Raw genomic sequence first — 21,526 nt, 5'->3', positions numbered from 1 at the left:
TGTTTCCCCTCAGTGGTACCTTCAGCCTTCTCTCAGCCAGTGCCCTTTTTAAGCTATAAAGATAAGTGAACTGTCCTCATTTCCCTTCTTTTATTTTTATAATGTAGGAGAGAGATTCAGTTAGAAAGGTTATTCCTCATCTGTCCTTTGACATTGTATTCTTCAGTGATATAAGGATCCCTCCACTTTTAGTTCATCTGGCATTCACTCTTAAAGTGCCGCCCTGCAACAAGAAGAGGACCTGAGACATTCTATATTCTCAGTCCCATTTTTAATGGTCTCTCTTGTGTCTTTGGATTGTTAATCTAGAGGTAATGAGCAAACAATATACAGAAGAATGTCACTTGATAACAAAAATACAGAAACAAGAGTCAAAAGAGTGCTTTTAAACATTAGTATCAAAGCTGTATGAGTAACCCCATGCTTTATTCCATGAACTTGTCCTTGGGGTTTCCTGTACTGGTTGAACAATGTGGTAGAGGATTAGTAGACCAGGGTAATTATACAGTATCATTCAGTTAGGCTTTGAGGAATATCAAAGTGAAAATGTCGGTGTAGCCTTTTTGAAGGTCACTCAGTTTTCTTCATAGACCTGCAATGGAAAAGATATGGAGGCCAGTTCATGACAGTTTGGCAGTGCCTGGGTCTTTCAACCAGAGATTCAAATGAGATATCTTGAACAGGCTGACCTGAAAGGTGGTAGTAGCTATTATTTTATAAGTAACACCAAGAATAAATGGGAAAGCCTGCCACTTGCATGTCTAATATCAAGCTCACGGTTTACTGAGACAAAATAATAGCACACCAGATAGAATGAAAATGGAACATAATGGGTTTTCTACTAAGAGGCAAAAAGGGCTAAATGCTCCTCTAAAAGTGTTTAGCTTCTATAAAGAAATAAACCGTGGCAGAGACATAGACATTCACAGTTTATAACTTGCTATGCACATGTTGCATACTTGCCCTTTTTATGACACCTGCATTTATGAAATGAATCCCTTTTTAGAAAGAACAAAGGATTTTTTTTTGTTTGTTTATGTTCAAGTTGGAACTGAGGGTCAGAAATGTTATATGTCCTTATTTACTGGGAAGCTGAACCCATACATGTATTATGGTAAGTTATTTTGTTTGGTTTGGAATCTTTTATTTACTGTCTTTTAAGATGAGGTATTCTTGAAGCCTTAATTGCAGTATTGGCAAAAATATCATTTGTCAGATTTCTTATTAAATACATTTTAAACAATTTTAATCAGTAGCAAGCATGACAAAAATGGTACAGAGGTGACCCTTTGCAAAATGTATGCAAAAGTGAATTAGTATAGCAGATGTGGACTATTAAACCACTGTTGTTATTCTGTCTAAACAATATGCAGTACTTTTATTGGAGAATAATATATCAAGCCTTGACTTAAGTGGCATTTGTTACATAACGCCATTAGGAATCTCTGTTTTACCATTGTGTCTTCATAAAAATTGATTTTTCATTTTTTCTGCTCGTTACCACATTATCTACGTTTAAAAGGATGCCACCTGCCATAACGCCAGGTCATCTTGGTTATCTTCCAGAGTTATATACATACATCAAGTAGGCCTCACTAGCACACAAATATTCATATGACAGTTATAACGCTCAGCATTTTTGTGCACCACTGACATTATTAACCGTGTGTATTTTATTTAGCTGAAGCTTACAGTATACTTACAAATAATATTTGTTTGTAACACTTTGCAATAAGAGATACTTAAATGCATCTGTCATTCTATTACTGATGTATAACAAGACCTTAATAAATGGTTTGCTTACTTTATCAGTTATTACTGCTAAGAACCAAGATATTAATAAAAAAGCTCTTTTTGTTGTATTGCAAAGTTATAAATACACAACTGTTTTACTGTACATATTAGAGCTTTGGCTTGTCAAGGTTGCACAGAAGGCCACTGTCTGATGTAGCATTCTTTGTAGTTTACAATTCACTTCCTAAACTACCGGGTTGCACTGCCTACCATCAAAATACATGTAGGACAGACAAATAAAAGTTTAGATACACTGTACTTTAGAAGTAAAGATTACCACATGCAGATTTCAGGAAATAGCTGAAGGAAAAGAGTTGTAAAAAGAAAAAAACACTGTATTTTAGTGTCTGACATTTCAATAAATTACATCATATAGCTACATGGTAATCAGGAACAATAGGTTTATAAGGTCAACATTGTCACATGTACAGAGTACAGTAAAATTCTTACTTGTACAGTATGTGGTAATGAATATGCAACATATCGCCATTTTCCAGCACCATGATTAATGAGTACTAGTGAAACATGGTCCTAAAATAAAATGTCAATAAAAATCAAGCTAAAAATGAAATTGTTTTATTGTAAAAAGAAAAATATGTGAAAATTACAAACGTGAAACACCAGACATAAATTACATTAAAAATTACATTTTAAGATAAATAAATTAACACATATAAAATATCCAAGATAAAAATAAGCACAACATGGACATTTTAGAAAATTTTATATGCCACATTACTTGTGTAAGAATGGTCATTGACCTTTCCTTGAAGATAAGTGTTTTTTAATCAATACTTTAATGTCATCATATTTAATGTCATCGAGAGGGGGAAAAAAATTTGGTAAACCCAAAAAATCTGACTTTAAGGAAATTAGTCTTTGAGCTTTATAAATGCTCAATGCAAAGGCTGAGTAAATTGGAAATTGCCTTTTCTTGATTTAAGAAGTTATTGTTTGGTCTACAGTTACCAGATCCATGCAGGAAAAACAAATCTTTTCACCAGTGGAAAATCTAGTGATGACTTCAGCTTCAATTACAGTTTGAAGGAGATTCATTATCATACCTCTAATGCCAATGACTATCCCTTTATTGCTTAGTGAGCCAATGTGTTTGAGTGCTAGTCAATTGCTCCATATTCAGGATAATTTTGCTAGTCATGTGTTTCAATGTCTTGTCTTCTTATACTTTTTCACCTAAGCACCTTCTGTGATTTGTTTGACACGAAGCAGATCTCACTGTTTCTTCTTCTTCTTCCTGCCATCACGGTGGTCTGCACTTTGATTATTATTCAGTTTGCCATAAACACTCAACCACAGGTCACTTTGCCATCCCTTACGTTGTATAAAGTTCCATGTCATCTTATCTTCTTATTCTTTCTGTGATTTGATTGATGCTCAGTAGATGTTTCTGCTTTTCTTCTTCTTCTTCTTTCAGCCATCATGGTGAGTAAGGAGCCTTAAGGTTAGGTAAGAAGTTGTGCCCACCAGTAAAATGGCCCCAGACTGCCACAACCTAATTTTTTTTTTAACTTCCACAACACATCTGGTCAAAAGATTTTGATTAAGACCAAGATCAAGGTTCGAGCCTCATTAGTTTGGGGGTAATTATGCCACAGATGGACAGAACTTAGCATTTTATGTATACAGATGTCGACTTTACCTCAAAACAAAACTATCTAGCATAAGTAGAAATATTAATCTAGCTGATTTTGGAAAATAAGAATACAATTACAGTAATAAAGGTAAATATACTTGTAAATTCACTTAATAGTAACAGCAATAACTTTATTAGACAATGTGTATTATAAAACAGTGCATTCAAATAATGAAAACTGTAGTCCTTGTGGCTTTTCATACACATTAAAATATTTATAAAATCCAATTAAATAGTAATTTTTAGTTACCGTGTTTACTAATAATTTTTTCACCTTAATTACTAAAAATTTTCAAATAATTTTAATTGTAGTTCACCCATGGCAGACAGATATTATATAAACATCTTTGGAATAAAGAGAAAATCTGATCAATACATTTAAAAAGAAATAGAATCACAGCTGGAGAAATATTCAGCAAAACGTGAAATAAAGAGCTTAGCTTTAAGATCACTCTTTGAAAGCACACTGTATATAGATAAATGCACATAACAAAAGCAAAAGTACAGCACCAGTTTAAACGTCCTGTTTTTCCGACACCATTAATCTTGATGATAATGTATTTTTAAAACTGTTCATTGCTTAAAAATTGCAGCCTATTTACATTTATTATTAGTTGATATAATAATTCCACAATGAAGTAGTGTAGAACTGTGCTGGAGTTCCAAATTGGAAAAAGCTCTGTTTAATGCTGAAAAGTTTGGAGAGTATGTACAGACACTTTTGGTGATGCCAAAGTCATAAGTAAGACTGACTTCTGGGCACAGCAAAGCTCCTTTAAAAAGAGTGGAGTTGGATTTGCACAGGTCAGAGAGGCAGACACAATTAGTTGGGAATCACAGATCTTTTTCCATATTGGAGATAACAAAATTGATGGCGAAAGCAGATAGACACAGTATCTAAGTTTCCTGGTGCTATCCGTAAACCGCTCTTATGAGTCCCTTTTCTTAGTTCTGATAGGTATGTGTGAACAATCACACCGCTGCCAGCTGAAACACAATTTAGGGCCAACATGGGTTTTTCTAATGAGTTAATATGCTTATCAGTGTCATTGAGTGTGTCTGTGTGCCTTAGTGTTCAGTGCAATGGACTGGCACATGTTCAGGGTTGGTTTCTACCTAATGACCATAACTCCCAGCTTAGATTCTAGCACTGAGACCCTGAACTGGTTAGAAAATGTATACAGTGGTGTGAAAAACTATTTGCCCCCTTCCTGATTTCTTATTCTTTTGCATGTTTGTCACACAAAATGTTTCTGATCATCAAACACATTTAACCATTAGTCAAATATAACACAAGTAAACACAAAATGCAGTTTTTAAATGATGGTTTTTATTATTTAGGAAGAAATAAAATCCAAACCTACATGGCCCTGTGTGAAAAAGTAATTGCCCCCTTGTTAAAAAATAACCTAACTGTGGTGTATCACACCTGAGTTCAATTTCCGTAGCCACCACCAGGCCTGATTACTGCCACACCTGTTTCAATCAAGAAATCACTTAAATAGGAGCTGCCTGACACAGAGAAGTAGACCAAAAGCACCTCAAAAGCTAGACATCATGCCAAGATCCAAAGAAATTCAGGAACAAATGACAACAGAAATAATTGAGATCTATCAGTCTGGTAAAGGTTATAAAGCCATTTCTAAAGCTTTGGGACTCCAGCGAACCACAGTGGGAGACATTATCCACAAATGGCAAAAACATGGAACAGTGTTAAACCTTCCCAGGAGTGGCCGGCCGACCAAAATTACCCCAAGAGCGCAGAGACGACTCATCCGAGAGGTCACAAAGACCCCAGGACAACGCCTAAAGAACTGCAGGCCTCACTTGCCTCAATTAAGGTCAGTGTTCACGACTCCACCATAAGAAAGAGACTGGGCAAAACGCCTGCATGGCAGATTTCCAAGACGCAAACCACTGTTAAGCAAAAAGAACATTAGGGCTCGTCTCAATTTTGCTAAGAAACATCTCAATGATTGCCAAGACTTTTTGGAAAATACCTTGTGGACTGATGAGACAAAAGTTGAACTTTTTGGAAGGCAAATGTCCCGTTACATCTGGCGTAAAAGGAACACAGCATTTCGAAAAAGAACATCATACCAACAGTAAAATATGGTGGTGGTAGTGTGATGGTCTGGGGTTGTTTTGCTGCTTCAGGATCTGAAAGGCTTGCTGTTATAGATGGAACCATGAATTCTACTGTCTACCAAAAAATCCTGAAGGAGAATGTCCGGCCATCTGTTCGTCAACTCAAGCTGAAGCGATCTTGGGTGCTGCAACAGGACAATGACCCAAAATACACCAGCAAATCCACCTCTGAATGGCTGAAGAAAAACAAAATAAAGACTTTGGAGTGGCCTATTCAGTCCTGACCTGAATCCAATTGAGATGCTATGGCATGACCTTAAAAAGGCGGTTCATGCTAGAAAACCCTCAAATAAAGCTGAATTACAACAATTCTGCAAAGATGAGTGGGCCAAAATTCCTCCAGAGCGCTGTAAAAGACTCATTGCAATATATCGCAAATGCTTGATTGCAGTTATTGCTGCTAAGGGTGGTCCAACCAGTTATTAGGTTCAGGGGGCAATTACTTTTTCACACAGGGCCATGTAGGTTTGGATTTTTTTTCTCCCTAAATAATAAAAACCATCATTTAAAAACTGCATTTTGTGTTTACTTGTGTTATATTTGACTAATGGTTAAATGTGTTTGATGATCAGAAACATTTTGTGTGACAAACATGCAAAACATTAAGAAATCAGGAAGGGGGCAAATAGTTTTTCACACCACTGTACATTTTATATATATTTATCTGTCTATTATATTATAATAAAAAAAAATTGGAATGAGAGAAGACTTTTTCAGAGAGACACTTTCATGTCCCGCGAGACAAAGAATAAATGACAAAGTAGAACCTCATAAAGAATTCAAATACATTGGAGAGATACACCTGCAGAGCAGGCTAGATATAATGGAAGTACGAAAATTCGAAAGTCTCCAAAAAATTATAGTAAAGATCGCATTATTGCAAACAAATGGAAATTATTACTTGGTGATACAGTGAACAGTGAAAAGAGATCAAATATATTGTTCGGATTTAAACTTTAAGTCGGAGACTTGTAAATCATCTAATTTGTGTTGCCATCAGGGAAAAGTAGTGTTTCTCCCCAAAGAAGAGGCATATCCACGAGAATTAAAATATTTGCGGTTTGGTGAAAGTGAAATCCACATACCCTGTCATGCTTGGGTTACAGAGTTGCACAGATACACAGGAGGTTTTAGAGACAGAAATGTTATTCAGGCACTTCAAACAAACATAAGTCTCTTTCAGGAGTGAATCAAGCTCCGTGTGTAGTCAGAGGGGACAGTTCTGTATCTCAATTTTAAAAGAGTAGAAAATCTTCCTCTTCATAGGGGGTACGCCTCGGGAGCAGAGGATGTCTGGGGGAGAAGAGAGACAAGGCAGTGAGACAAAAGGACAGCTGCTGTACAGGCTTTTAAATGTTCAAAGCCCCATGCGAGATGCAGATCACACGGCATGGCAGCAGCAGCAATCCAGCAGCTGATCGAGCAAAGAGGAGTTAAAAAAAATCTATTTGTTTCCCATTGTATCACTGTTTAAGAGGGGGTTTTGGAGGAGCAACTGCATCTCCTTGGGGTGTGTTCAGCCCCCCTCTTCACAGCGCGAGTGGCAAAAATGCGAAGTGGCTAGCACGTAGTATAGCGATGCTCCATAATATATATATATATATATATATATATATATATATATATATATATATAGTGATATATATATAGTGGTACCTCGTATACGTCTGCTTTGGAATAAGTCCAACTTGGTATACGTCCTGTTTAGAGGCGAAATATTTTGCTTGGTATACGACCTTTGTTTGGAATACGACTCGTGTGGTATACCGGGCGCGCGCCTTCAAAAAATAAGGGCCAAGTTTTAACCTGTATAGTAATCCCTCGCTATATCGCGCTTCGACTTTCGCAGCTTCACTCTATCGTGGATTTTATATGAAAGCATAACTAAATATATAACGCGGATTTTTCGCTGCTTCGCGGGTTCTGTGGACAATGTGTTTTTTTACTTCCTGTACATGCTTCCTCAGTTGGTTTGCCCAGTTAATTTCATTCAAGGGACACTATTGGCGGATGACTGAGAAGCTAACCAATCAGAGCACGCAGTTAAGTTCTACTGACTGAGAAGCTAACCAATCTGAGCACGCAGTTAAGTTCCTGCGTGCTGAATGCAGTGTTAACCAGGAAGTCTCGTCTCGCTCATTCAGCATCAACGTGTTTCGCTGTGTAAAGAGTTAACTTTTGTGCTCTTTTGTGTTTATCTTTGTGCATAGTCAAGCCCTTCATTATGGCTCCAAAACTATCTGCTACTGCTTCAGGGGCCATGCCCAAGTGCAAACGGAAGATGTTAATAATTGCCGAAAAGGTAAACGTTTTGGATTTGTTGAAGGCTACGATTCTTTTTATTTAAAAAGTAGGAAAGGAATATAACATCTACGGCCGCAGTGTCCTTTTAACCAGGGTGCAAAATGAGTTGTAAGTGGATGTAATAAGGCAGTAGTCTGGATGGAATCTGCTTTAGGGATTTGGATTGAAGACTGCCAGAAGAAGAATAACGGCAGTCCTTCACAATCGCCTAAAGAGGCTCCTTTGAAAGAGCTGTAACGCTCTCCTTTGTTGTGCAGTAAAATTAAACTCATTGTTATCGGACAAGTCATTTTCATTTATTTCATCTAATTGCTTTTGTATTTATGTGTTTTAGTATTAAGCAGTGTTTAAATTATTTTATACAACCCCATCAATGTATAATATGCCAATAACAATAGGATTTTTTTTCATGGGAACGAATTAATCATTTTCCCATTATTTCTTAAGGGAAAAATTTGTTTGGTATAAGTCCTGTTTGGTATAAATCCAAAGATCTGGAACGGATTAAGGACGTATACAAAGGTACCACTGTATATATATATATTTATATATATATATATATATATATATATATATATTGTGGAGCCGACCGACACAGACAGGCGGACATGCTCTTAATCACCACCACACGTTTATTTACAATAATAACTATTTACAAAAGTCAAGTGCACAAACCCCAAACACAGTCCTGGCCACAATATGCCTTTCTTCGGGCATTCCTCCCTTGGCCACACCCCAGCGTGGCGGAAGTGCCGGCTGTCCTCTCCGGGTGCCGTCCTAAATCATTCCCCAGCACTTCCTGGTGTGGCGGAAGTGCTGGGGTAACAGGTCCCCAAGGCATTGGGGTGCCTCCTGGCGGTGACCATGGGCCCCTACAGGGTGGAGCTTCCATGCCCTGTACCCGTGGCCCCAGAGCAGCCAGGAAGGTGGCCCCCACGTGATCCAGGGTGGGCTTTGACCCTCTTCCGTCCCTCACGGCATCCCGCCGAGTCGTTGCCCTGGCATCCCTGACATATATATATATATATATATATATATATATATATATATATATATATATATATATATATATATATATATATATATATACTGTATATATATATATAGTTGCAGGCAGCCAGGGTCAATGCCCAGCCACGCCACTGCACACTGTATCCAGGGGGAGCAGCCCTGGACAGTGCAATACCTCCCCCTGGATGCTAGATGGCCGGCCCTCTGCGATGGAGCAGTGCCTCGGTTTCCCACAGGGCTCCATGGGAATTGAGTTGGGTGCAGCCCTGTTGGGTCCTGCAGGCACTGCTATAGGGTGCTGTGTTCGGGATTCCTCAACCCATGTGGACAGCATATCCATCACACCCGGAAGTGCAGCCGGAACTCGGTGATCAAGCACCTGGAGCACTTCAGGGTGAACTATAAAAGGAGCCAGCGGCCACCACTCAGTGGCCAGAGTCGGTTGGAAGAGGACAAGGTTGTTTGGGAGGAGTGGTGGTGCCAAGGAGAAGAAAGTGCTTTGCTTTACTGGTGTGCTTAGTGCTGGGACTGTGTATTGCCTGTGGGACACAGGGAAGATGTGCGCCCACAGGGGAAGAAAAAAGTCTTTTTATTTCATACATGCCCTCTGTGTCAAGTCTCTGCTGGGTCAGGTGCAATATAGCACATTTCTTACTATATATATATATATATATATATATATATATATATATATATATATATATATATATATATATATATATATATATATATATATATATAAAATATATCACCTATTGAAGTTAACAGTTCCTACTGTTTTTGTGAAATATACATTCCCTAAGCAAATTTATGGAACACGTGTACACATGTTTATCCATGTAATTATCTAATCAGCTAATCACGTGGCAGCAACACAGTGCATAAAATCATGCAGATACAGGACAGAAAATTTAGTTAATGTTCGCATCAAAGACCAATACGGAGAAAGTTACCTCAGTGTTGGTGCCAGACAAACTGTTTTGAGTATTTCTGTAACTGATGATCTCCTAGAATTTTTATGCACAATGGTCTCTAGATATACTGTGAAAAACAAAAAACATCCAGTGTGTACCAGTTCTGCAGACAGAAATGCCTTGTTAATGAGATAGGTCAGAGGAGAACGGCCAGGTTAGTTTGAGCAGACAGAAAGGCTACGGTAACTCAGATAACCACTCTGCACAGCTGTGGTGAACAGAAAAGCATCTCAGAATGCACAACTCATCAAACCTTGACGAAGATGGGCTACAACAGCAGAAGACCACATTGGGTTCCAATCCTGTCAGCCAAAAACATGAAACTGAATCTGCATGGGCATAAGCTCACCTAAACTATACAGAAGACTGGAAAAAACATAGCCTGATCTGATGAATCTCAACAGCATGAATCCAAGAACCAAACCTGCTTTGTATCAACAGTCCAAAATGGTGGTGGTGATATGATGTTGTCGGACATTTTTCTTGACCCTTTTAATACCAATCAATCATCACTTGAATGCCATGGCCTATTTGAGAATTGTTGCTGACTATGTACATCCTTTCATGGCTACAATTTACCTATCGTCTACTTGCTACTTCCAGCATAATAATGCACCATATGTCACAAAGCAAAAGTTGTTTTAGACTGGTTTCATGAGTTCAGTTTTGTAAAGTGGCCTTCCCAGTCACTGGATCTAAATCCAATAGAATACTTTGGTTATATGTTAGGATGGGAGATTTGTAGTGTGAATGTGCGGTTGATAAATCAGGGGAAATTGTGTGATGTAATCATTATATAATGTCAACATGGACCAGAATCTCAAAAGCTCGTTTCCAACATCTTGTGGAATTCATGCCGTGAAGAACTGAGGATGTTTTCAGAGTGAAAGGAGTCCCCATCCAGCATTAGTATGGTGTGGCTAATAATTTGGTCAGTCATTATATTTTGCCATGGCAGTACTGGCATATGTGTTATTTACTATTTTGTTTTCAAGTAAAAAGTAAGAGCACATGTTTGGACTCTTCATTTGGCTTTTTCACTTTCCACAACCCCTTATCAAATAAGCATGTTGTATAAAATTACAGAAAATAGAACTAGTTTGTACACTTAATGCACTTACATCTTACATTGCAGAAAGACATATGCCCAATCACATCAGCCAATATTACATGTCTTTCCATTTTATAAATTTATGTTTTTTGAGTCATAGATCTTATCCCAGCTCAGAGTTTATTTTGATCCTAGGCAGTAGTTAAACTTTGAAAATTTGGTCTCGTCCTTTACGGGAGATGGATGTCTGAAGCAGAGCTCCATTAGCAGCGCCTTTATTTTTTCTCTTATTTCTTATTATCCCAAGGTATCCTGTATTTACCCAACCAAGGAGTTTCCTTATATATAAATATTATAAGTATATAAATATGAGTAATAAGAAAGGGGGTCGGAAAGAAATGGAAAAGTAATTAAACCTCAGTGCTTCAAACGCTAAACTCAATCTTATTAAACATCAAACCAGCAATCTGTTTTCTGAATCTAATAATTATAGCATAGTGTTGCCAGATCCATCCATAACTTTCACAAGTAGCAAACCTGAATACAATAGAAGATCACTAAAACTGGTTCCAACTGGTTTTAGGGCACACTCATGGACATAGCCATGGCCATTGGGATGATTTAGAGTTGCCAGTCAACCTAATGTACACTTTTTTTGAATGTGGAAGGGGAGCTGGGAAAGCCAGTGAGACCCAGGCAGACAAGTGGAGAATCTGCACACTTCTGAAAGTGACTGTGCCAACAAATAAACCCAGGTACCAGGGGCTTTGAACCATCGACCACCAAGCACTCCTCATTTTTTGTGGCATAGCTCCATTTTTAGACAAACTGGTTTCTCAAGATACAAATTATGTAACTAAATTACCATTCAATCTAAATGAAATATTGACTTTCAAATGTGTAATATTACACATGGACATGCCATGTCTTCTGATGGAAACTATTATGTATTACACCTTAAATCTTGAGCATGGCTATGGAAAAGATCCATCCAAATAGAAAACAAATTTTCAATCATCTTTGAAATAACGACTTTGGTAAGACTCACTACTCCCTGGCTGTTATTACTTCTGACTTCTAATAAATAGCAGAATCACCAATATTTATCCACAATTAACTGTGCTTCAGTTTCTGAAAGTTAAACGTGTGAAGGGGAATTAAAGAATGTTCAGGTATTTTGAGCACATTAAGTCTGTACCAAAAACCAGGTGCATATATCATAGATGGACAATGCAAGTTGATAAGAGCTACAGTTTCTGTAAATGCTGGCTTAAGATGAGTCTAATTTCTGCTTGAATTGTTTTGTCAATGCAAAGCTTTTTGAATTTGAGTTGGTTATGTTGGAAAAAAATGGAAAATTTCAGTCTGTTTATTTCAAGCACAGAACAAATATGATATGCTTAAGCTAAATTTTCCAAAAGGTAACCTTAAAACACAGTTGTCACATTTAATTTATGTTTTATTAGTGTTACGGACAGCTGGAAGCACTCATGGATGTCAATGAAGTGTTGTGGTGCCAGCAGAGTCACCCCTTTTAATCCTAACACAAATAATATCAAATACAATAAGTGCTTTGTAGGGCAAAAAGCAATGAAATAGAAACGAAAAGTAGTCTTTGGGACGTTCTCTCTAAGGTTTTCAAGTCGATAGTGTGAGTCTATTTTAATAGATCTGTTCTGGTGGAAGTTTGGGTCTGAACTGAGACTCCCCCTTCTCTCCCTTTACCTAAAAATACAGTTTAAATGAAGATCAAATCATAATATGTTCATAAATGTTAAAAAAGAGATTCCATGGGGTAAACTGATTATTTCACATGCCAAGCACCCTTAGCATTACTTACTTTCTTTTTCCTCATAAAAGGGAACAGCTCTGCATCTACGTTGATGCCCTGTGCTGCCACCTGCACAACATCCACTATAGATACATGTTTTGGGTTTTAAATGCATTTCTGTTGCTTGTGGTTTGGCAGCATAATGACCATGATGGTATTAGCAGTGTCATTTTGTAGGGTAATACCAGAATTTTCCAATGTATGCAGACTTTTCTAACGTTAAAACAAACTTCCCTAATTAATTTCTGTCCTTCTTTTGCTAATGACTACCAAAACCTGAAAGTTCACACACACCTTTCTTGTCACAAAAAATCAATCAAACAATGGGATGCTGGCGCTTGGTTTGTTTCGATTGGCATCAGATCATTGTGATACCCTCTGACATCATCATCATCTGACAATATACAAAAATATAGATTGAAAAGCTAAGTAAACTGAGAGCCTGGCAACCACATGCTGTTAAGAAAATACATTGGCTGTGAACTAACTAAAATGAAACAGCAACACCTCAGCTTTAAAACTGAATGACTTTTAGCAAAGTAAGAACAGGCAGACTACACACTCCTTGCATGAGAAGGCACTGCACATTGAACATCCTGTAACAGCACTATCTACTATGTGGCTAAGTGTTTAATTGGAGGCCAGCAAACAATTGAAAAAAAGTACATACCTGTCCTTTCTGCACTGGAATTTAGTGATTCTTTGAAACACGAGCATCTTACTGCTGGAATGAACTCACGTAGGCTTTCTTGGTGTGTTTATTTTAGTTTAGCATGGTCCTCTTCAGTGGTGGGTGAAAATCAAGATGCAGTGTAGTGTCTCAATACATTCATGATATTGATCTCCTTCTTCTTTTTTTCTGTTTAAATTACTGTGGCTTCCTTTAAGAGAGCAAATAGTACAGGCGTTTTCATAGTTCTTTGCTGCTGTGTGTGCTGCTTGGCCTCAACCTTCAAGCAACATTGCTAACCTGAAAAATTCATGTTGCATATGCTTACACACTCAAGGGTACACAGAACACTACAAGGCCAATTGGGCCAGCCCCTCAGCTGGAAACAGGATGGTATACTGTAATTGACATACTACATGAAACAATACATTTGAGTATAAGAATTGGGAAAAATGCTTAAGAAGACAAAACTAATAATTTAATAATAATTTAAATTACCGAGGACAACTTATTACTTATTTTGCACAACATATAGTGCCCCATTGGCCCTTAATGCAGAAACACCACTGCGCATTAGTTTCAACCATCTGCATTGGAGGGATTTTCTTTAAACATAGCCTTTTTAAGTAGCTTTTTTACTTACTTTACTTACTTTTAGAAATTTCCTCATTCAGACTAACCACGTAAATCCTTCTTTTGAATCTGTTTAGTCACATTCGATCCTTTTGTTAAATTGTGTTTACTTGTTATGTGCTAGGGGCGGCACGGTGGCGCAGTGGTAGAGCTGCTGCCTCGCAGTTAGGAGACCCGGGTTCGCTTCCCGGGTCCTCCCTGCGTGGAGTTTGCATGTTCTCCCCGTGTCTGCGTGGGTTTCCTCCGGGCATTCCGGTTTCCTCCCACAGTCCAAAGACATGCAGGCTAGGTGGATTGGTGATTCTAAATTGGCCCTAGTGTGTGCTTGGTGTGTTTGTGTGTGTCCTGCGGTGGGTTGGCACCCTGCCCAGGATTGGTTCCTGCCTTGTGCCCTGTGTTGGCTGGGATTGGCTCCCATGACCCTATTCAATTCAGCGGGTTAGAAAATGGATGGATGGATGTTATGTGCTAGTAAAAATTAGCATTTTTATTGTTTCCCATTTTCAAAGACTATGGAGTGTCTGTGAACTTTATTACTCCTATTTGGTATCATTTTTAAAGATAACCCCCAATAAAAGTAAAAGTATTTTGTATACAGAGAATCTTCTTGTGAAGACCTAAATCTCTCCACATTTAAAAGCAGTATGTTTAAAATAGAGGGTAGCACTATGGCACTGCTGCTTTACAGTATGTTATTTCGTGTTGAAATCCTATACCCATTCCAAAGTCTTCAGGTTCTCTCTTTATCTGCATGGATTTTCTTTCAGGTACCCTGTTTTTTTCCCCACATTCCTTAAGCCATGAGTATTAGGTTCATTTATGGGTGTACCTTTTTTTATTGCTTTTGATAGACTGGTGTCTTATCTAAAGCTGCTTCTTGCATTGTACTTAGTACTTCTGGAATCGGGTCCAACCCACTGACCCTGAACAAGATTAAGTGAATTTGAGGATGTATGTATGTATGTTTTCCCAACCCCAACTCTGATGATCATGCTTGATTCACCAAGGAAGAAAAGGATTGTCAATCGTGCTTGATTTATCTAATGTTCTGATACGCAGGACTACCTAACTTTGTCTATTGTACTTGATTCACTGAGTGGGACCACCCAACCCACTCCGCTCAGGTGATCGAGATAAATTCATAGAGGAGGAACCCCCTGTGGATCACGGACAAACTGACATGTGAAAAAACTGTGTTGGAGACCCCAACATTTGGGAAAGACTGGCATAGACAAGTTTACTTAGAGCTCCAGAGTCCTGCTTTGAATTTCCTTTCCAGGTCCTGCGGATTGCTTGGAGAGGCTACACCCCCCTAGAATCTTGATGTACCCCCTACCCAGGCCACATGCATACCCCTACAAAAGCACTCCAGACAGTTTCCCCAAACATCTGATTGCCTAAAAGCAATACAAAAGTCAGAGATGAAGAGGTTTGCACTAATGTCAGACTTTCTCCAACCTACTAACCGGCACATCAGTCAGTCATCATCCAACCTGCTATATCCTAACACAGGGTCACGGGGGTCTGCTGGTGCCAATCCCAGCCAACACAGGGTGCAAGGCAGGAACAAAGCTTGGGCAGGGCGCTAGCCCACCACAGGACGCACACACACTAGGAATGCCAATGCACCTAACCTGCATGTCTTTTGGACTGTGGGAGGAAACCTGAGCACCCAGGGGAAACCCATGTAGACATGGGAAGAACATGCAAACTCCACGCAGGGAGGACCCAGGAAGCGAACCCAGTTCTCCTTACTGCGAGGCAGCAGCGCTACCACTGCGCCACCATGCTGCCCCACTGGCACATCAGACAAGGGAAAATAAGCCATAGAGGCAACAGTGATTGGCTCCGTTGTCTATCAGTTATTTTAAAGAGCTCTGACAACAAAAGTGAGATACTTGCTATCTCTTGTGGTTATTATTTGCACGCACACGGTTGAGTTGTTACGCCAAGAAAAGAAAGACTACTTAATGAGGCATGGTAGTGTAGTCAGCATTTATTGTGTTGCTATATATTACCACTTCTCTTTTTTTCAGTCGTTTCAGTTGCCGCAAAAACTATTCACAGGTTTTTCTCTAGTGGATGTGCAGCAGCATTCTGTGTTTTTTTTTTTTGTGTGTTTGTTGGATGAAGTTATCTAGCTGTATTGTGTGTTAGGCAACCATTCACCATGTTTTAATTAACAAACCATGCACTTGCTCTTCCAAGTCTAATGCTTCTTTGAAGCCTAACACTTAGGGGCACTCAGTCCATGGTCCAAGTACAAACACTCCTCCACCCTCTCCCAATACATGTTACTCAGCTGATGCTCCTCTGCTTCTGTTGATAGCGACCTCAATTTAAATTCAAATGCACAGTCACACCTTATGTTGAAATCTCACCCAATGTGGCTATTTAGTCAAAATACTCATGTATTTAACCTAAGCTGGAATCATTCTCAACTATGGCTAGAATATTCTGTAAAGATTAACGTATGTTCTTGCATCCCCTGTTAAAAATTTGGAGCCACATATTAAAAAGATGTTGTGCTTACAAAATTAAGTTTTGCTAAATAGAAAACTACAGAGGAGTGGGTTCAAGGGATTGAACAAGTAGGCATGCTATGTGCAAGCTTCATCCTTGTGGCAGACTGCTAGGATCAAACCAGAAAAACAGATACTGTGTGAAAAGCATAAGTGAGATGGTTAAGTTGCTAGCTGTTAATGAGTTGCCCTTCAATGAGACCTTTGAGAGTTCTGAGTCTACAAAAGAGAATGATGTGTCTGTAGGACTTAACTGAAGCTGTTTGAATACACATTATGTAAGGATGCCAAACTCAGAGAAATTGCAAACAGCTATGAAAATTAGGGGGCGTAACTGAATCCCAAACCCGAAACACAATAGCACAAAACAGTTCTTGGTTCAAATAAAGTGGTGGTTCTTTACAAAATGCCTTGTACAGAAGGGTTATATGAGTTGTCTCCTTGTCTTTTTCTGCTGTCCACCGCTGCTACTCCTTCAATGCAAGGGTTACCTATCTTTGTTCCCGGCTCTGATTCACCTGGACAAGGCAGTGTAGTATTTTTTATTGAGGTCCGGGAGTACTTCAAGTGTCAGGGCTTTGCCCATTGGAAGTACTTTCAGGTCATACAGAAGTTCTACAAAGTACAGCTCTCCAGCCGCTTCATTGACCCCTGGTGGCACGCACGGGATCAACAAGGTTGACTCAAAGAACTTCAAGTTCCATAATGCCCCATCGGTAACTGCTTGGGTTAATCATGGCCTAGGAATATTGCAAACCAGGGTATGGGGGAAGACAATAAACTAAATTGCTCTCCCGCATCTTTCCATATTATTGGTGTCCTTGCCAGGTAAGGTCCCTAAGTTAAGTCCGGCAGGGATGTAGGTTCTCACAAACATAAAAAATAATCACATTGGTAAAAAAATATATATTTATTGATGAATTACAGCATTCTATACATTGTCTCCTTCTATATACTCCCCTCCCGTTCTCTGCACCGTTCCATACGTATCTTCAATTGATTGAAACAGTGTTGAAGTCTTCTTGCTTGAGGTGCTTCAACCAGCCGTTTCTGTCTTCACTTTATTCATTGAAGAAAAATATGTTCCTTTCAGGTCACTTTTGATTTTCAGGAACAAGTAAAAATCACAGGGAGCTAAATCGGGCAAATAGGGAGGATGATCGAGGACAGGAATGTTTTTGTCAGCCAAAAACTGCTTTACAGGAAAAGCAGTACGATCATTTTGAACAATCTAATTCACCGTTTTGATGTTTTCATCTGTCCGAGATGAGAGTGGGTGACCTTGGTGAGAACGTCTGCCACATTTTTATTTGTCCTTCCTTGAAATGTTTGTGCCGCTCAGTAAGTTGCGTGCGAGACAAACTGTTATCACTATACACTGTTTTTATCATTTCATATATTTCTGTGGCAGTTTTGTTCAATTTAATAAGAAATTTGATATTGATTCGCTGTTTAATTTTTTCACCTAACATTCTAGTGGCAACTCGTGTAGCGATTGTTGTGCAAATTCTGACTGGGCTATTCATAGGATATACTTAGCCGGTTGGTGGTTTGAGAGAGCGTGTAAGAGGGGATATAGTTCTATGATTCACATTCGGCTGACCTCCAGACAGTTTTCCAGGAAAGCCCCAAGCCCAGTCCGGTTATTTTTGTGTCTCATCTCATATATACAGTATATACAGTATACATATATATTAAAGGAAGATGAACATACTTGAATATATAGAGAAAATGCCTCCCAAACCCAGTATTATTGTCACGATAAAAGAATCAGAGCTCTTTTTGTCTATTCAGGATGTGCTGTGTAATTCTGAAGTTTCTAATGAAGAACAATGAAGTCAAACCTTTATTACAATACATTGCATTAGTTGAGGCCTTCCATGTTTACTTTCTTATTCTTTATCACTATTTATTTTAATTGATTAAACATTTTCAACATTTCCATATTTTCTTGGATAAAGTTTTAATAGACTATAAAATCTGAAGCAAAAGTCCAGTTTTGGTCTAAATTTAATGCCATACCAAGCCTGAAGATCTCTTCTCATCATTGCATTTAACTGCTATACCTGCTTTACCTGCTATACCTGCTATACCTCTAACAGGAAATAGAAAATTAAGGCACATTTATACTACATCAGGGTTACTGATATGTAGCTTTATGGCTCTGCAAACTAGTTCATTTTTGCCTGGTTTGCCTTCTGTTCTCCAACAGTCCAACAATGTGCTATCAAAATGATTAGCAATATTAACCTACTTCAGTATATACTGTTTTTGTAAGTTACTGTACATCAGTGTGCCTATGGTAAACTTAATAAGTTCTAATAATAAATGATGGTACTGTGATCATGCGGGTTCGACTCCATGCTCCCATCTGCTGTTCAGGATCCCTTGAACCCTACACCATCGGTAATGTCACCGATGAGCTTAGCAGTGAGGCAACAACATAGCAAGGGGATGGTGTACAAAAGTGCCAAGTGCTTTTATTTAAAACAACAACAAAAACAAAGTGTTCAAAATCAGTGCAGTGCTTCAAAAGTTCAATAAATAAATAATCCAATAAAAGCAAGTGAAAACATGGAGGTTAAAAACAATAGAAAAAAACACGAGGTTAAAATATAACAGGAAGCATTCTTTTAAAAACCAACAACAAGAAGCCCGGTGCCTTAATACCTGCAACTCCCCTACTACCCCCGTCTGGGCTTATCAATAGGGGAGTCACCGTACTTGCAGCTGACCTTCTCTGCTACCGACTGGTCAGTCGTCTTTCCGATCTTTGGCTCCGGTAAGCACCACTGAACAGCGACTTGGGATTCCCCTAAAGCTCTCACGTTGGGAACACCACGTCCCAAGTCCTCACTCCCGCTGCCTTCCACAGCTTTACGCGAAGAGTCCTCCGCCTTCCGGTCACTCCCGCCCTCCAAAGTAAATTCTGTGGGAGCGACCACAAGTACTACTCCCCCGGGTTTCGGCCAAAGACCCAGGCTGCCTACTCAGCTGCCTGCTTTCGCTCATTTGTTCTTCCACTCCTGCTTTTTCCTCCACAACCTCCGTTCTCTTCTTTCTTTCTCTTTTTCATTCTGCCCCTTCTATCCAACTCGCGCCTCTCTAAATGTCGAGAGGGCATAGCAGCTGCGACAAATTAGCAGCCCCAAGAACAATCACGGATGTGGGCAGTCTCTCACCTGTGCACTTAGGTGAGAAATGACCACACCGCAGATCACCCTGAGAACTGCTTCAACCACAACCACCACACCCACTTGCTAAGCCGCGAGCGCCGTGATTATTTATTTAAAACTGGCCTTTGCTGAGAGAGCTGTGCACCCGCTATACCACAGGTACTATGCACAGGGGGTTTCATTTGGATGAACAGTGTTATAGTTTACTAAACATTAACATATGTACCATATTTTTACATATTTTAAGAGTGCAAGATGTCTTTAAAAATAATCAATGTTGTGGAATTTTGAAAAGCAATTGATGATGGCAAGGTGGCTCAGTAGGTGGTTCATACACCTAGATGTTATCCATGTGGAATCTACATGTTCTTCCCCTTTCTCCAAGATTTTTCTTCTGGACTCTCCAGTTTTCCACACACATCCCCAAAGACATTGAGTTATGTTGACTCATAATTCTAAATTGGCCCTGTTTGAGTGTGTATGAGTGTGGGTGTGTGCATAAATGGACCCTGTGATAGACTGACAGCTTGTAGAACGCTGTTTCCTATCTTGTGCACCTTTGAGAACGTTATATTATGCTACTGTATGGAATTTCAAACTTCTTCTTGCATAATATAGCATTCCAACTGAACATGGGCAGGGAATCAAGTAGATCACATTGGGATTGCTGACGTGTGCTATGTCAGGTATTATTATTTTTTCCATCTTTCTTAGAAAATAACTCTTTAGCAGTTAATTTTAAATTGGCATCCTTTAACTTTATGTTAAACTGCTGGAATTTAATGTGTATTGTACTAGCTTCAGAACATAATATAGTCTCTGCTAGTCTGTGTTTTTATCTATCATTATACTATATGACTTAATGCAGTACATGTGTCAAGTAAGCATCTTTCCGATTTTTGCAGCTGCAGGTTTTTATTGTATCCAATTCCTTTGTGACAAAGCAAAATTACTAATATGTAGAAAGCCTTAAAATTAAAATAATCAAATTAATTTCTCAAATATTAATCCTGTCTTTTTTCTGTGAAATAGCTTGTAGAGCACCAGATAATATGCTGGCTATCTATATATAATATCCATTTGGAAATGAATTACCTTTCCTTTGACATACTTGTCTTTTTTCTCTTTCCAGCTGAAGCATGATGATCTGCTACTATAGCTTGTACTAAAGCTTCCTGCAAAGTCCCTTCAGGATTATTGTTCTCATCCATGATGTAAATGAAGTTTGACATTTCCCCCGATGGGCAGTTAAACCATGGACCTTAAAAGAACTCTTTGGACTGGCCTCATAATCTGGAATTAACTTTAATACACTGAGCTGAGAAGGCAAATTCAGTATAAAGGAAAAAGGAAATTAACAAGCTGATTTCCTACAATGAGAATTACGACCACATCCTGCCTCTGTCCTGTCCTGGTCTGCCTCAGCTTTGTTCAGAGGTGCTATGGGACATCTCATCATAGTTCAGTAAAAGTGAGCAAAAACCAAACCAAACACATTGACGGAGAGACTGAGGTACACCATCGGCCTAAACGTGGCTGGGTTTGGAACCAGTTCTTTGTTTTAGAAGAACACATAGGATCGGAGCCACAGTACGTTGGAAAGGTAACCATCTTGCATCTTCAAATCAGTTTTGTAAATGAGATGTGCTCTTTCTGTCTGTGTTGTAATCACTTATGAATTTTTCAACATTGCAGACATTGTATTAAGTAACCTTAAGTGATACCTTGTCAAATTTTTTCTGGATAATATATAAAGAA

The 21,526-nt window shown here is 38.8% G+C and overlaps 1 protein-coding gene across 6 annotated transcripts in view; it reads left to right on the top strand.

The window, feature by feature from the left end:
- The window catches only part of LOC120530412 (cadherin-18), a 1,801,315-nt gene that overhangs the window by 1,198,587 nt on the left and 581,202 nt on the right, over positions 1 to 21,526 (top strand). For all 6 annotated transcript variants that reach the window (XM_039754902.1, XM_039754900.1, XM_039754901.1 and 3 more), the window contains one exon: positions 20,901 to 21,371. In XM_039754902.1, coding sequence (XP_039610836.1) covers positions 21,144 to 21,371 — 228 coding nt within the window. In that variant the 5' untranslated portion in view covers positions 20,901 to 21,143. The remainder of the gene's footprint in view (positions 1 to 20,900; positions 21,372 to 21,526) is intronic.

Source organism: Polypterus senegalus, chromosome 5, assembly GCF_016835505.1.
Source record: "Polypterus senegalus isolate Bchr_013 chromosome 5, ASM1683550v1, whole genome shotgun sequence".
Lineage (NCBI taxonomy): Eukaryota > Metazoa > Chordata > Cladistia > Polypteriformes > Polypteridae > Polypterus > Polypterus senegalus.
Note: the sequence above shows the minus strand (reverse complement) of the source record. Positions and strands in the feature narration are given on the sequence as shown.